The sequence below is a fragment of the Rattus norvegicus genome, chromosome 5 (assembly GCF_021556685.1).
Source record: "Rattus norvegicus strain SHRSP/BbbUtx chromosome 5, alternate assembly SHRSP_T2T, whole genome shotgun sequence".
NCBI lineage: Eukaryota > Metazoa > Chordata > Mammalia > Rodentia > Muridae > Rattus > Rattus norvegicus.
This window is the reverse complement of record NC_141538.1, coordinates 115,560,545-115,576,821: the sequence shown is the minus strand read 5'-3', so window position 1 is coordinate 115,576,821 and position 16,277 is coordinate 115,560,545. Positions and strand designations below refer to the sequence as shown.

The 16,277-nt window shown below is 40.9% G+C and overlaps 1 protein-coding gene across 1 annotated transcript in view; it reads right to left on the bottom strand.

Annotated features, from left to right (window-relative positions):
- Positions 1–1,194: 1,194 nt before the first annotated feature.
- The window catches only part of Tek (TEK receptor tyrosine kinase), a 120,450-nt gene continuing 105,367 nt past the window's right edge, over positions 1,195–16,277 (bottom strand). Inside the window, 5 exon segments of the mRNA NM_001105737.1 lie at positions 1,195–2,137; positions 2,899–2,998; positions 9,716–9,812; positions 10,671–10,711; positions 11,600–11,670. Of these exon segments, the coding sequence (NP_001099207.1) occupies positions 2,063–2,137; positions 2,899–2,998; positions 9,716–9,812; positions 10,671–10,711; positions 11,600–11,670 (384 nt within the window). The 3' untranslated portion in view covers positions 1,195–2,062.

Genomic DNA, 16,277 nt, shown 5'->3' with positions numbered 1-16,277 from the left:
ATGCCTTGAACTGTTCATCGTTTTATTCCACTGTTTGTGTTTTCACAGATTTCATTAAAAGGTTTATTCATATCCTCTTTAAGGTCCTTGAACATACTCATAATAGCTATTTTGAAGTCCTTGGCTTGCGCTTCTGACAGACGCCATCAAGAAAAGGCTATGGCGAGTGTGTGAGTTTTCCGGTGATGCCCCACCCTTTTGCATGGCTGCAGTGGTTGCACTGTGAAAGCCAAAGGCCCCAGAGACGTTGTCCAGGATTTCTTCTCACTGTGGATACGCACTATTAAATAGCTTAATGATTTCCTGGGTGTGTACCAACCCTACTGGGCAGATTTTCTGCAGAATCAATATGAAGATATACATTCTTGTAGTAATGCTGTACAGATGAATTGAAGATTTCATAATTCCTGATAATGATTTTATAGAACTTCTAAATTGATATAAGTAATCTCAAGCCCCCTGTAGAATAAAAGCTGCAAATAGTGCTCTGTAAACCTTTGCACTGGAAAGAGAAAACAGGCTTGGAAAACATTAATGATCAAGATAAACATTCATTCTAGGTCAGGTCCAAGGATGAGACCACACGTGCGCACTATGATGAAGCTAGGCCATGTAAAACTATTGAATTTCTATAAGCTTATAGAATGAAACACGGCTTTGAATTTATTATAATCTACATTCTGTTGCAACTCCCTTCTATGTAACATTTTTCTATGAGATAATTTTTTTTCTTTCTTAGAAGACTTTTGTCTAAAAAGCTACAAAAAGTTGAAAGCAAAAATAAAGGTCTGGTGTAGCCCTTTTCTGTTTCATCCCGTGGTGTGTGTGTGTATGTGTGTGATTTGTGTGTGTATGTGTTCTGTTGGCATTATTCTCTCAACTGAGGTTGGTACTGAGGAAAACCACAGGGATTCTCAACAGCTAACACGTGAACATCTACTATGCTGGAGAAAGTTGCTGGGGTCTTTGATGCCTGCTGTGTTCAACTTCTTTCTCTCCTATGAGTGAAGCTAGGGCTGAGTGGATGCAGTTGGAAGTCTGCTCCCCTGAGGTAAGACAATAAATTAAGAGGTAGAGCTACAGAGCTTACCAGTCTTGTGTTCCTTGCTTTCCTGCCGTGGGTAGGTACTCACCAACTCCATGCATCTTAAGACATCTTCGTCTATTTTTATGAGATACACTCCTGGACAGAATGTGGGTAGACAAGACATTTATTCACCTACAGGAGGAACCATTGCAGTGGGTGGCTACCGCATCAACAATAAATTCACAAGTGATCAAAACTACAAACTTTTACACTGTGTGATACATGTGGGAATATGACAGTGTGCGATACATGTGGGGATGGTAACTCCATGTCACAAATGTCACACGTTGCTCCTAAATTCCTAGTTTTACTTCTTAAAATATACAACAGATTACTAGAGAAACAAAATGTAAGTCCCACCAATTTGTTTTTTGACCTTATATCTCTCAGAAATTTTTTAGATGTTAACATTTTGGAATGATTTGGATGCTGTAGAAACACAGGACAAACTGTCTTCTGTAGGTGAGGAGCAGAATTGAGAGACCCTCTTCCCTGCTGCTCTTGTGTAGTAACCCACATTCTAACACAATTCGTACAGTTCCCTCGCTTTTCTTCCTGTGCTGTCAAGGGAATGGTTAATGAACAGTATCTTATGTATAAACAGCAAAACACTTTTATAACATTCAGTTATGAAGGAAAATATCAAAAATATCTAAGACAACAAGTTCTGCATTACAGTATTTGTACTCACACCTTCCTGGGCAATCCATGTTTTTAGAAAAATATATTATATGAAACCACAAGCAGGCATTCTGATCTTAGCACATTCTTACTCCAAACAGTATATACAGTCATATTAGAGTCAGAACATACTACAGATCCATGAGAGCTATATGATGAGGGTCCCAAACACATAGCACAATATATACACTTCTATATCACATCTCTTGGCAGTGGGTTGCTTGCTTAGAACAGGTGTCAAGGCGCTCTCGTGCCAGTGAAGAGAAATGGCAATCATGCAGGAAGGATTCTGCCCTAGGCTGCTTCTTCAGCAGAACAGTCAATTCCTGCGTAGGTAAACTTCTCATAAAGTGTGGTGTTCACGTATGTCTGAAATGAGAAAGGATTAGAATACACCACATTGTTTCTGTCTCTTCCAGAAGCAGCTAGGTTAATGTCCTGGCTTCCTTATCTTTCATAGATGGGGTGACACCTTTTGTTCTCACTCACTCTCTCTGTATGTGACAGTGTTTTTGTTTTCTTGTGAATGTCATTCCTGGACTTCTAAATAAAATTCCCTACACCCCCTGGCCTTAGTTTCTAACCTCCCTTGGTATCTTATTGGCCGCTTATAAAAAGGTCAACTAGTGTAGGCTCCTTCCCCAGGCCACAGTTATTTTTCCCCTCTCTCTGCATGGATAACCTTGCTAATCTAGATTTATTTGCCTGTTGACCCCTAAATTGATGCAGGCAGCTACTTTTAAAAAATGTTTCAATAGACTTTCATAACCTCCAAATAGTAAACTATAGGCCAGATTTTGTTGTTTGCGTATTCTTGGCCAAAGCCCTTAACCTCTTTGTTTCTTCATCTATAAATTTAAAGGGACAGGCCGCATGAATAAGATTGCTTCCAGCTCTAAGAGAGAACTTGCAGGTTACATTTTACTGTATGTATGAGTGACTATGTCTTATACAGAAATCTTATTTTTCCCTAAGTTCTCAAAGTTGGGGAGCATATCCACTATGCTCCCATAATCCCTTAAGCCTGTTCTTAGAATAACTTGTTGAGTTGTATCAATGATATTTTAGTGATCACTTTGAGCACATCACAGATTCCCAGGGAAAGAGGACTTGCATCAAATTGTGCTCACCTTTCGTTCTTCCAGCATTCTGTTTAAGGACACCAATATCTGGGCAAATGATGGTCTCTCATAAGGCTTCTCCCTCCAGCATTGTCTCATTAGATCATACCTTTGAACACAAAGAGTGTAAGGATTACCTCTGAGTGTGCTTTAGGCCTGGGTATACCATAGGAATGAAGCGTAAGGCAGAAGGAAAAACAAAATTAGTCACCAATGCAACATTGTCGGGCATAAAATATATGTACTCTACCTAGAAAGTTTCCAAAGTACCTTCCTCTCGCCCTTCAAACACACATCCCCTTTCTTCATTTGTAGGTATAGTGCAGGCTTGTTGCCACTCTTTTAGAACTTTGATCTCAACTATTATAGCCATGCAGAATGAACTGAGTTTCCTGTTTATAGCAGCATTTCTTTTGGAATACTACCTCTCTAAAACATTAGTTCCCCTTAAGGAATGCCCATATGTGTACTTCACAGAGGTGGGACGTTTAGAAGTCCTGACACTAAAAACAAATGGCATCTTTAACCAGGTGCAATGGACCAATTATTGACATTCTAAGAACAAGAAAACAGCTCACAGGCACCAATTCTGTTGGGACTTTGATCCTGGACTTCCCAGATTTCAGAACAGTGAGAATTTATATGTTTGAATATACAATTATGATTGTACAATTAATATATAATATATACAATATACTTAAATATAATTATATTTATTTTAATTATAAATGTATATGTGAATTCTTTTGAGAATTGCATACATTGTATTTTTATCATATTCGCCCATTTCAACTCCTCCAAGATCTATTCTCATATCCAACTTATTGTCCTTATTATCTTTGAAACCTGCTAAGTCCAGTTATTACTGCCTCTTTACTCTTAGTTCTGTAACCATCCACTGGAGAATGTTCAACCTACCAGGGCTCCCACCCTTAAGCTCTTTACCTCTTCTGGAAAGTATCTTTTACTAATAGTTTTTCATCTGGGGGGGTGGAACTCCATGTCTACATTTGCCTTTAATGCTGGGGTTTTGTCAAGCTTGAACCTATGCTGGTCTTATGCACACTGTCCCAACTGCTTTGAGTTCATATGTGTAATTTCCTTGCTGTTTTCAAAATAAAATTTCCTTATAGACATCCACTGCCTCTGGTCTTTAGAATCACTTGCCCCCCTTTCCATAATGATCTCCAAAGACTTAGGAGGATGATAAAGATATCTCATTTAGGGCTGAGCACTCCATAGTCTCTCTGTGCACCTTGGTCAGTTTGTGGGTCTCCAATTTAATTATCATCTACTGAGGAAGCAACTTTTCTCTAACAACATTTGAGTGATATATTAATCTATGGGTTTACCAATGAGCAATTGGTTTAATACCATGTTCCTTTAGCAGAGTAATAGTAAGTTCTCTCCTAGGCCTAGCTTACAGAGCTGTGTAGCTACAGGTCTTTGTCCAAATAATGGTTTTCCGTATGGGTTCCATCTTGCGGAGTGGACCTAACTAACATCCAGGCATAAAGGTGTCGGGTACTCCATGGACACGTGTCCATGCAACCATGGACACGTCTTGCACACTAATTGTTATTGTAGCTTGCAGGGCCCACAGCAAGGTAAGATTGGCGGTTACTTTTCTTCTCTGGCAGTATATGTAGTATATTTTATCACTATGAAAGCTAGCCAGTCAATACCAGTTGATTTTTCCATGATCTGTGACTGAAACATCTGATCTCTTCAGCAACAGCTCTTACCGTCAAGTCCTGAAGAGCAACCCAGTACAACGACTGTATCCTGTATTGTCTGGAGGGGCCTTGGGACCTCACTGGCAAACAACTCTAAAAGAGACAACTCTTTCCTAGCATTGGGCTTTGTATTTGTTACCTGTAATGTCTAGTAGAGGAAAGGTCACATCATTTTAGGGCAACTCTATTTAAACTCCATATATGAATATGTTTAAATTTTAGGAAGCTTCTACACTAGTAGTTTTTCATATCTTCAGAAGGTCTTTAATATTAATTTCTCTCCCTGTGTCCCCTCCTTTACCCTGCCTTCTATCTTTCACACCATTTAACTTTTCCAATTCTATTACTTCCCTTTCCCCTTTATATCTGTGTCCTATTTTCCTTCTCTTGAAAGCCTCCCGATGTTTTATCTTCCCTCTTGAAAACCCAACTCCCCCATACCTCCTAGCTAATTTTCTGACTTCTGTGTGTATTCCAACTGAAAGACACAAACAAGAATATTCAAAGCCAGCATTCACAAATGAGAACAAATATGGGGCATTTCTTTTTCTGGGCTAGGGTTTCCTCACTAAGAATGATTGATTTTAGTTATATCCATTTCACTGGGATTTTGATGATTTATTTTCTGAACATCTGATTAATATTCCAGTGCATACATGTATGAATACATTTTTATTATAGATTCATCAGTTTATTGGCATATGCTGTGTTCCCATTGTGAATAGAGCAAGAATGAACATGGATGAACAAGTTTCGCTATAGCAGGGTTTTATCAAATGCAGTAGAGATGAATTGTATGGTAGATCAATGATTTGCTCTTTTAGGAACCTTCACCACTTTGTACTCCCATCAGCAGTGAATTAGTGTCTTGCTTTTGCCACATCCACATTGGCATTCATCATCATTTGGCTAGATCACATTAGGACTCTACAGTAGGATGAACTCTCACAGTAGTTTTTATTTGCATCTCCCTATATCTAAGGATGCCGAACATTAAAAAAAATTATTTCTCAGCCATTTGTGTTTCACCTCTTAAAAATGCTCTGTTTATAGATAAGATGGATAAAGCAAAGAAGTGCAGGCCGACAGGAACCGGATGTAGATCTCTCCTGAGAGACATAGCCAGAATACAGCAAATACAAAGGCGAATGCCAGCAGCAAACCACTGAACTGAAAACGGGACCCCTGTTGAAGGAATCAGAGAAAGGACTGGAAGAGCTTGAAGGGGCTCAAGACCCCATACGAACAACAATGCCAAGCAACCAGAGCTTCCAGGGACTAAGTCACTACCTAAAGACTATACATGGACTGACCCTGGACTCCAACCTCATAGGTAGCAATGAATAGCCTAGTAAGAGCACCAGAAGGGGAAGCCCTTGGTCCTGCCAAGACTGAACCCCCAGTGAATGTTATTGTTGTAGGGAGGATGGTAATGGGGGGAGGGGAAGCCTATATAGAAAGGGAGGGGGAGGGGTTAGGGGGATGTTGGCTGGGAAACCAGGAAGGGGAATAACAATCGAAATGTAAATAAGAAATACTCAAGTTAATAAAGATTTTTAAAAAAGGAAAAAAATGCTCTGTTTAGTTCTATACTCCAAATTTTAATTGGGTATTTTTTTATTCTTGGTGTTTCCTTTCTTTCTATCTTCTAAATGCTAATTAACCCTTTGTCAGATGTGTAGCTGGTTGAGATTTTTTTTCCCCATACTTTGGGCTAGCTCTTCACTCAAATGTAGTGTCCTTTTCTGTACAGAAGGATTTTAGCTCTATGACATCCTAGTTATCAGTTGTTTATCCTAATGCTTGCAGTCCTGAACTCCTGCTCAGAAAGCCCTTTCCTGTACCTACAAACTCAAATGTATTTCCTACTTTTCTTCTATAAGGGTGTCAGGTCTTCTGTTGAAGTCGGTTAATTCATTTAGAGTTGAGTTTAGTGCAGGGTCAAAGGTAAGCATCTAGTTCAATCCTTCTACATAGGACTTACCAGTTTGCCAGCACCTTTGAAGAGGGTTTCTCTTCTCTGCTATTGTTTCTCTTGCTAGTGCTAGTGCAGGATGTGATTTCAGTTTTCCTGTATTTAGTGAGACTTGCTTTGTGTTCTAATATGTGGTAGGATTTCCAGAAAGTTCCATGGGCCGCTGAGAAGAATGTGTATTCTTTAGTGTTTTAGTGGAATGTTCTGTAGGTATCCACTGGACCCATTCAGTTGTGGTAAAAAATAAAAAAGAAGTGTGGAACAGTTCCCGGATGTACCTGGCTCTTCCTAGCTCCAGCTCCAGCCGGCCATTGGAACGAGAGCCAATTTATCTCAGCAGCTCCATGCGACCCCCAAGTACTCTCTGACACTGGCAACTATCTCTCCACCCATCTAGTTCCCAAGGCAGGTTGCTGTCATGCCAGTTTCATACAGAGACTGCCTATCTCGAGCACAGCTCTCTTACTGTGGACTCTGCTCACATTCTAGCATCCAGCCCCTGGTCCCAGAGGCAGCTATCATCTCATAACTCTCTGCACTGCTCTGTGTACATTCCCAACATTTGCCCCCTAATAGGTATGGTATAAACTCCCAACAACCCATTAAAATCAAGACTCAACAAACTGTAACCCAACAATGAGATTTATCTGTTAAATTCTCATCTACAATACATCCACACAATAAACTCACAACTTGTTGATAAGGATGTAAACCGCCCTCCTAGATAAGATAAATTTGCCCACAGAAATCCATCCCAGCTACCTTGGCAATTCAAGATCACCCAGATCTTGGTCATCCTTCTCCGTCTCCATCTTGACTCTCCTTCCTTCTCCTTCTCTCCTGCCTTACAAAAGCTTTGTCCTTGTCCTATTTTTTACTGTCCAATCATGGCCTTGACCTAACTTGTGCAGCACCTACACCATTTGACTTAGGATGTCTTATTTTCAGAATTTCTGAAGACAGATGTTAGATCTGAAAAATCTGTCTATTGATAGCAGTAGAGTATTGAAATAACCCAGTATCATTGTGTTGTGGTTAATCAGTGGTGTTAAGATCCGGTAATATTTCTTTTATAAGATCAGGTGCGTCTGTGTTTGATGTGTGTATGTTTAGGACATATCCTTTTGTAAGTTTTTCTTTGATACAGTAGAACCAACCTCTCACAGGGGTCACCTAAGATTATTAGAAAGCACAGATATTTACATATTTATACCAGCAGTAAAATGGCAGTTATGAAGTAGCAGCGTAAATAATTTTATAATTAGGGTCACCTCAACATGAGGAACTGTACTGAAGGGTTGCAGCATTACAAAGGTTGAGAACCACTGCTTTAGTGAGTGTGAAATGTCCTGCTCAGAGCTAAGCTGGTTTGAAGAGTATGTTGCTGTATTAGGATAAGAACGGTTTCTTAGTTATATTTGCTTGAAATTCTTTTTCATCCTTTTACTCTATGGTGGTATTTATTGTTGGTGGTGAGATTTGTTTCTTGAATACAGCAAAATGATGGATTCTATTTTCTTTTTGTTTTGAGTCTTTTTCTTTAACATCTGAGCCATCATTCCAGCCCTAGATTCTGTTTTTATACACAATCTGTAACTCTGTGTTTTTTATTGAGGGAATTGATACTGATAATATTAATTATTATTAAACAATGTTTATTAATTCCTGTTATTTTGTTGCTTTTCTGGTGTTTTATTATACCTCTTTGATTTAACATTTTTCAGACCTAAGTATTTCTTTTAATATACTCTGTAGAGATTAGTCATAAATTCTTTAAATATTTTTAGCATGGAAAGTTTTTCTTTCTATTTCAATTTTGACTAAGAGTTTTGCCTGCTGTAGTAGTCTCTGCTGGGATCTGGAATCTTTTATAACTTGTAGAATATCCATCCCATTCCTTCTGGCTTTCATAGTCTCCATGGGAAAAAAATGGCTGTTATTCTGACAAGCCTATCTGTACATGTGGATTGATCTTCTTTTTTGCTGTTTTCAGTGGTTTTTTCCCTTTTTTCTGTGCATTTAATGTTTTGACTATTATATGACATGGGTGGATTCCTTCTTAGTTTTGTCTATTTGGTGTTCTACATGATTATTTTTTGCACCATGATAGGCATCTTTTTCTTAGACTTTGTAAACGTTCATCTTTGATTATGTTAAAAAGCATTTTCTGTGCCTTCAAGTTGGGTCCCTTCACTACCTTCTTATTCCAATGGTTTAGTCAGTTTGGTCTCTTTACAGTGTTCCATATACTCCATACATTCTATTCCTTGGCTGTTGGTTTTGTAGGTTTGTTTGTTTTTAAACTGAGCATGTTTTTGATTGGGTGATTCCAGTTCTATCTATACCTTGTCACGACCTGACAGTCTTTCTTCCACTTGATCCAACCTATTGGCAGGGCTCTCCTCTGAGTTGTCATCTGAATAATTGACATTTTCATTTCAGGATTTATCTCATTTTGGCCTTTCCTCAAAGATTCCTGTTTTATAAAATTCCATTTTTATAGCCTGAATTTTTATTTTTTCATTCAGCTGTGTTTTTTAAACCTTCACACTTCAAGAAAGATGGAAATGCTAATGTTTATGTCTTTTGTACCAAGGAAAATATTAGCATATCCTTCTTTCTTATTAATCTGAACAATACCTTGTTTGTTCAACCTATCACCAAGCACTCTTGAAATTTTGCCACTTAGGGACTTCCACTGGCTAGGTCTGCATTGGAGTCTCCACTGACATTGTTCTTCCTTGTAAAAAATAATCTCAAAAGAAGCAAAAGTGTGAACAAGTTGTTGCTTAATGGAATGACTCTAAAATCCCTACACCAACCTTCACAAAATGTCTACTGTATTTTTCATGGACAATTTTGTGTATTTTATACTCTTCTATCCTTGTCCTTCCTCACCCCACCCTTCTTAAGAGCCTTAATCACTCTACTAGATTAAGTAGCAGGGAAAGTTGCTGCTTCTTTCCCATCACATAGGAGTCCTGCTAGCAGAAATCTCCTTTTCCTTCACCTGTCTGATATCTTAATGTGAGTGGGCTACATATCTGATGGCGGCTCCTTTAGAGTCACATGGAGAAAGGGAAAGATGAAGTAACCTCAGCGAGGCCTCACTTACACCTCATCATCACAGTTCAGGGGCTTCTCCAATCTGTAGCCCTGGGGCAGCTTCTCATAGAGTTCTGCACATGTCATGCCGCAGTATGGAGTGCCTCCTGGAACACAGGAAGTAGAGTCTGTGAGTCCCACTGACACAGAAGGCAGTGTTTCCTGCCCCACTGCTAAGCAATGAGGAAAGAGAAGATAGAGGGCAAGCACTCTGAGTGCCTCCCTCCACAACCTCACTATGTAACAGACTGGACTTAGTCACTGGACACAACACAATACTACCCCTCCGTGAGTGGAGGGACCCACCAAGACCTCCCTCCTGACAGTATCCCTTCTTTCCCCTGAGTCTCCTATACAGAGCACATCTCATGTACCAATGACATTTCATATTTTCATGCTAAAAGTCTGTACTTATGCAATTCCTACTTTATCAACAACAGTTACTATGCAGCTTAACTTAGAAAAGCTATCCACTATTGTAGAAAAACTTCCGAGGAAATCCTATATAATACCTCTCATTACTTTTCAATATAGCAACTTGCAATTTAAAAATATTAATTTATACCACTATCATGTTCTACATGAAGCGTTTGATTGGGGTATGTGTTTTTGCCCAGGAAATTAAATGGTCTTGAGGATGGGACTTTTCTTGGTTTGAAACATCCATCTAACGTTATAAGGGTAACTTGTTACTGCTCATTGACCCTCATGCACAGGCAGGAACAATTTAAAGTGAAGCTCACAGCCACGAGGCCCTCAGTACTAAGTATGACGTTCATATACGTGTTTGGAAACAATCGTGTACAGCTGTGCTCTGCTGCAGAAACACTTCTACTTGTAGGTCCCACCGCTGAAGGCATTGGAGGAATTAAAGAGTGTCCTGCAGAAATGTGGTTATGAGGAGATTCTGGAGAGTCTATGCCCTTTGCCCAGTGTTTCATCTGGTGGGGAAATCAAATACTCACCTAAGCTAACGATCTCCCAGAGCAATACACCATAGGACCATCTGCAGGAGGGACAGCAGGAAACAAATCACTGAATAGAGTAACCACTCGGGCTTTCTGACCCGCCCCAAACCCTGTCAAGAAACCTTTTGTCAAAATAGAAAATGCTAATCATATGCTTTCTAGACCTGATACACAGCATAAGCTCCTCTTAGGTTCGTAGAGGGCCTCAGGGTTGAGGGTGGGATGGGGGTGACTCATGGCTGGTGTGGAAGACAATGAATTGCACACCACACAGCTGGGAAAGGAGACCCTTCTCTGCCATCTGATACTTGAATGGTTAGTAAAAACTACTGAAGATACTGGACCCCTAAGAATAGTCCTCCAAAAGTAGACACACCCTGGCTATGCACCTGGCTTCGGTAAGGACATGGTAGTCTCCTCCTCCCTAAATAAGGACTCTGGTTGCCTCCCTCTTGGCCTTACTTTCTCCTCCCGCAAGAGTGTACAAGTGACTTGTCACTGCAGGCTGTAAGAAGGCGTGGCCCTACCGCTGTGGCAGCCGTTCTGAGCTGCTTCCTCTATGATAGGTCAGGGAATGGACTCATGGGGAGGCCCCTATATCCTTTCCTCTTCAGAAGTCATGACTTCATCACCTGAAGTTGTGATGGGAGACGACATCTTCAAACCTGACACTTGGAATTTTACACTGGAAGCTTCCATTCTGCAGCTTCATTTTCTTTGAGCTTATTTCCTCCTTTTTTCTGCTGCCTGGCCTACCTAGTGGCAGTGGAAAATCACGACCTAGGCAGCTGCTGGGTCCCTGGGAGCGGCCAGTAGATTGCCTATACAACATCCCAGGGTAGGGTATCCCTGCTTCTCTTTAGTACTTCTGCCAAATACATACTCTTTTAAGAAAAAAAATTCTTAGAGGCAAGGTGCTTACTTACACATCACTGTTGGTTGTATAGACACTATAGTTCAGAGACTCAATTGCCATCCAGCGCACTGGGAGCCTTCCCTACAGAGGACAAAGTGAGACGTCGCTTAGGGAAGACTTTGTGTTTAGAATTAGAGGTAGGCATGATAGACTAAGGAAGCCTCAGTTCATGAATTTCCAACCACAGACATGCAAACAATGTAAGGCTTACCGCAGCAAGTCTGATGTGAGTCTGTGTATTTTAATGTGCACATTTGATAGTCATTCAGCTATTCCCCTGATCACCTTGTGCTTGAAGTGGAACCCATGAGTTTTTTAAATTGGGGACAGGCACAGAAACTGAGAGTGTAGCTGTACCATGAGAAGGGGACAATGGGGACAAAGCCGAGTTGGAGAAACCATCTTAGAGGTATGTTGCAGGATATCTGATCATGTCATGAACACCACAATTGTGTTATTTACTGAAAGAAAAAAAAACCTGTTTCTAGTTGCGATGAGGCTCAGGTTTAGCACACATTTTTATTCCCTCTGGCTGGCATACAGACATGCCCTTAGTACACACCTTTAATCCCAAACAATGAAGCTAAAGTTAGTTTGTAGAAGGAGGCACCCATGTTTGAAACTAATGTCTAATTGAGTGGCAAAGTGATGAATCAGAAAAAAGGTTTTTGGAATAGGATATACATAAAACTCATGAGAATAAAGAGAAAAGGGAAGCTACTTGAGGGGGCAATGCAAAAAGAGAGAGGGGAGAGGCTGTTTTGCAGGGACTATTGTACAGAGACAGGTGAAATAGAACAAGCTAGACACAGGTGAAGACAGAACAAACAAGAGAAAGAGATGGAGTTGGAAAATTAGAACACATTGGCAAAGTATGAAGTCAGAGAAAGAAGTCAGATTGACTTAGTCAGCTTGGAGAAGAGTGTGAATCAGAAAAGCTGTGTTGAACCCTACAGCCAGAAATCAGAACAAGAAAGGGTGAACTTATTCAGCAGTAAGTCTCAGACACAGAAAACATTCTAGGCCTAGATTAGATTGTACAGAGGCTGGAAGCTTCCAAGACTAGGCCTAGGTGGGTGGATAGAGGCCATAAGCCTAAGAGGAGACAATTACATCAGGCAAATAAAAGATGTTTCAACAGAGGTGGGGATGTCTGGGTTCCCATAAGCATTTGATCAATGGGGAAAATAATGTTTTAGGCTACAAGTAATTGCTCATTTAGAGTCATACTGTGTCCAGGCTGGGTAAAATGAGGTGTAGCCTGAATATTGTGAATCTTTGCTCCTACGTCCCTCAAAGTCTTTATGGTTTGGAGGATTCCTACACAACTGTGCAATTATATGGCTCACCACTAAAGGCATCTACTCCTCCTTTCCTCCCTCTTCCCCTCCCAGAGATGCTCAAACTTTCAACAGTGCTGCTTTAGCCTGTAAGATCAGAAAGGCTTTAGGGGTCTTCCTCAACCTGCCCTTGCAGGCATTTTAACAGGCTGCCCTTCCTATCCTCGAGGGTGATTCTATGTGTGTGGACCTCTCTCAGTCTTTGTGGAATGAGTATATCCCAAACGGGGATTTTGTATTTTAGGCTCAGATTCATGAGGGTCCTACCGTCTACCTACTCACTCACATTCTCCCTCACACACTTTCCTTCTTTCTATGTCAATCTGGTGGCCCAAATCCCCCACCTGTTCCTCTAGCTCACTGTTGTATCAGCCACAGAATGGAAAGTAGAGTCATATCAACTGTCTCTTTCCCCCAACCGCACAAGCTTCGGCCTTCATACTGCCAAGGCTCCATATGTGCATTCATGCTTTCTGTATTTGACTTCTTTGGACTTCGTCCACTGTCACTCTCCCTGTCACTGGATTCAGTCACTGCCTGATGATATCCTCTTCAGTGAACACCCTTTAATGGCCTGTTCCCTACACAGGATGATTGGTGAAAATGACTAGTTTACAGATGTGGGTCTTTACTTTAAAATACAATCATTAGCATTCATGACCTAAGATCACCTGAGTTTCAAAGCCCCTGACTAGAGTTCACAGAGCCTCAAGACCCTGCTGCTTTCTCAAACTTTGGACTTGAACTCACCTTCCTTGTTGTACTATATTGTCCCCCAAAGTCTTAATGTTCTCCGTTGATTCCAGACTTCTATATTGGCCCCATTATCCAGCTCTTGCAGTTCTTCTTCATATCCAATAGCCACTCGACATTCACTGTGTTACTTAGGAGCTGACCTCCTCCATGAAACCCTCCATGTCTGCCCTCAGGGTTGGTTCAGGGAGCTTTCTCTGTGCTCCTACACAAGTGTTCCTGGACCTTGGACACTGAACTGTTGTAATTGCTATATCTATGTTGATCTGAAGCCTTTTGCTGAAAATACTAAGTCTTAACATATTACCCCTGAACCTACTGTTACTATAAATGGCCTCATAATAAGTGAGGTGATGGCTGATGTCTATTAATAATAGTCAACATTAAATTGCCTAGTATAATTTACAATAATACTTTCAACAGTGGAATTACCTATGAGAGTGAGGAAAAAATATACCCAGAAAGATAAACACCTGGATCCTAGCTCTGGATTTTTAGATTTGTGTGTTTAATTTGGCATGTCTGTCTAGGACAGGAAGCTAAAACTGGCACATACAAGTGGGACAGGAAAAAGCCTTCAGATGTGGAAGGCAGAGCTGGACCCATGTGGTTATAAAAACAAAAGGGAAGAAAACAGAGTGTAAGGAGTAAGGAAAAATGGGAGATGGGGGAATGGGATCAGGTTAACTAAAATAAAATGGTTATAGAAACACACTATTTTGCAAGCTAATTTAAATATATAAATCATAATATATGATTTTGAATGGAGTCACCCTTCATGGCTGGACAATGTGTTCCCCAGAAGACCTGGGTTATTAAATAAGAATCTTCATACAAGCATATGATGCCTCCCTTTGAGTCATTGGACAGAAAAGTCCCAGACACCCCTAAAATAACATGGGATGTTGTCATTGTTCTTGCTTGCCCCCGACAGCTAGACTAAAAAATCCTATTGCTGAAGACACAGCACATTTTGGTTACAGGACATAGAGAAATACAGCTAGAACTGAGCAGAGAACTTGCCCACTGCCTGGTTTTCATAGCACTGAAAGGAAATACAAAGGCTGATTATAGAGAAAGGCATCAATGGACTTACCCAGTCATAGAGCCTGCATGTGCTGTAATACTGACCATCCAATGAGATATCCTGCTTGAAGCCATAGTGGCAGGGCTGTGGGGGTGACCGACTGCTTTCTAATTGGATTTGAGTCTTATGAAAAGGAGGAAATTCATGCCTGATACTGTAAATCTCGTCAAAAGCTCATGGCTGGGGTATTTATAAATCAGAAGCCTAGGGAACTCAGATAGATACAATGGGAAGAATTTAAAGCAGAGGACAGGCGTGTTTCTGTCAAAAGCTGTCTTCTAGGCATGATAGAGGCCTTATACTCAGGAGTCCATGGCATCTGATTACCAGCAAGTGGTCTACACACAATCAAGCCTGTCCGTATTCTGGCATGGATGGGAGAAGCTCCACTTTTAGCTGAGGGGCTATTGGGAGTCCATGGCATCCTGTGGAGGACAATCATTTTTCTTTAGCAGAGTGTATGCTGATAAGTTGTTCACGTTTGCTGGGTGGCTACACATGCATGTTCATGCAGGCAGCACTAAGTGGACTTAGTGGATTGTTTCTAAAAATAGAGAAAAAATAAAGGTGGGAGGTGTTGGAGATTGGTTCTAATTCTTTGATTCAATTGGGAATCTGTGTGTCCAGATGCTGAAGGTCCTTGCCCCCAAGTGGTTTTTGATCGATCCATAAAGATGCCAGTGGTTAACTGCTAGGTACAGGGCAAGACACTAAGAGTTGTGAGGGTAGGACACAGAGAAGAATGGGAGAATCACCATCACTCAGGGTAGAAGGATGGATCGCAGGAGTGGCAGCCATGTGAGACTTCTGGTCACTTATCCAATTGGGCCTGGGGTAGCAAGGGAAGGTTTAGGAGGGCTAAGCCTTTGAGGTAGCCAAGGCATTTTAAAAATGGGCCAGTGTATGTGTGTGTGTGTGTGTGTGTGTGTGTGTGTGTGTGTGTGTGTATCTTTCACTCACAGATCCAAAGCTAGCTTCTAGGTAGGTGCATACGTGCAGTCAGCCAGGAGCCAACGCAGTGTAGCCAAAAGTCACTGCAACAGGGAGGAAAAAGCATTTGAGGGGTGCAGAGTGGGGCAGGAGAGGAGATTTGGGTTGGATATAAAATTGTCAATGAATAAGTTAAATATACCCTAAAGAAAACACAGTAAAGAAAACCTCCCTGACGCGGAGTGCCCAACCCTGGATATCAGCATCAGACTGTCCAGAAGGTGGGACTTGGCATCTATTAATTTAAAGGCCTGCCGGCAATGGGGGAAGGATGGGGAGGGGAACACCCATAAGGAAGGGGAGGGGGAGGGGGATGTTTGCCCGGATACCGGGAAAGGGAATAACACTCGAAATGTATATAAGAAATACTCAAGTTAATAAAAAAAGAAAAAAGAAAAAGAAAAAGAAAAAAATTTAAAGGCCTGCTGGTGATTTTATGGCACAAACCACTGATTTGAAAACTTGACCTGAGAAAGCAGCCAGTCTGCCCCCTGGTGGAATTTTGCTGTTCCTTTCTA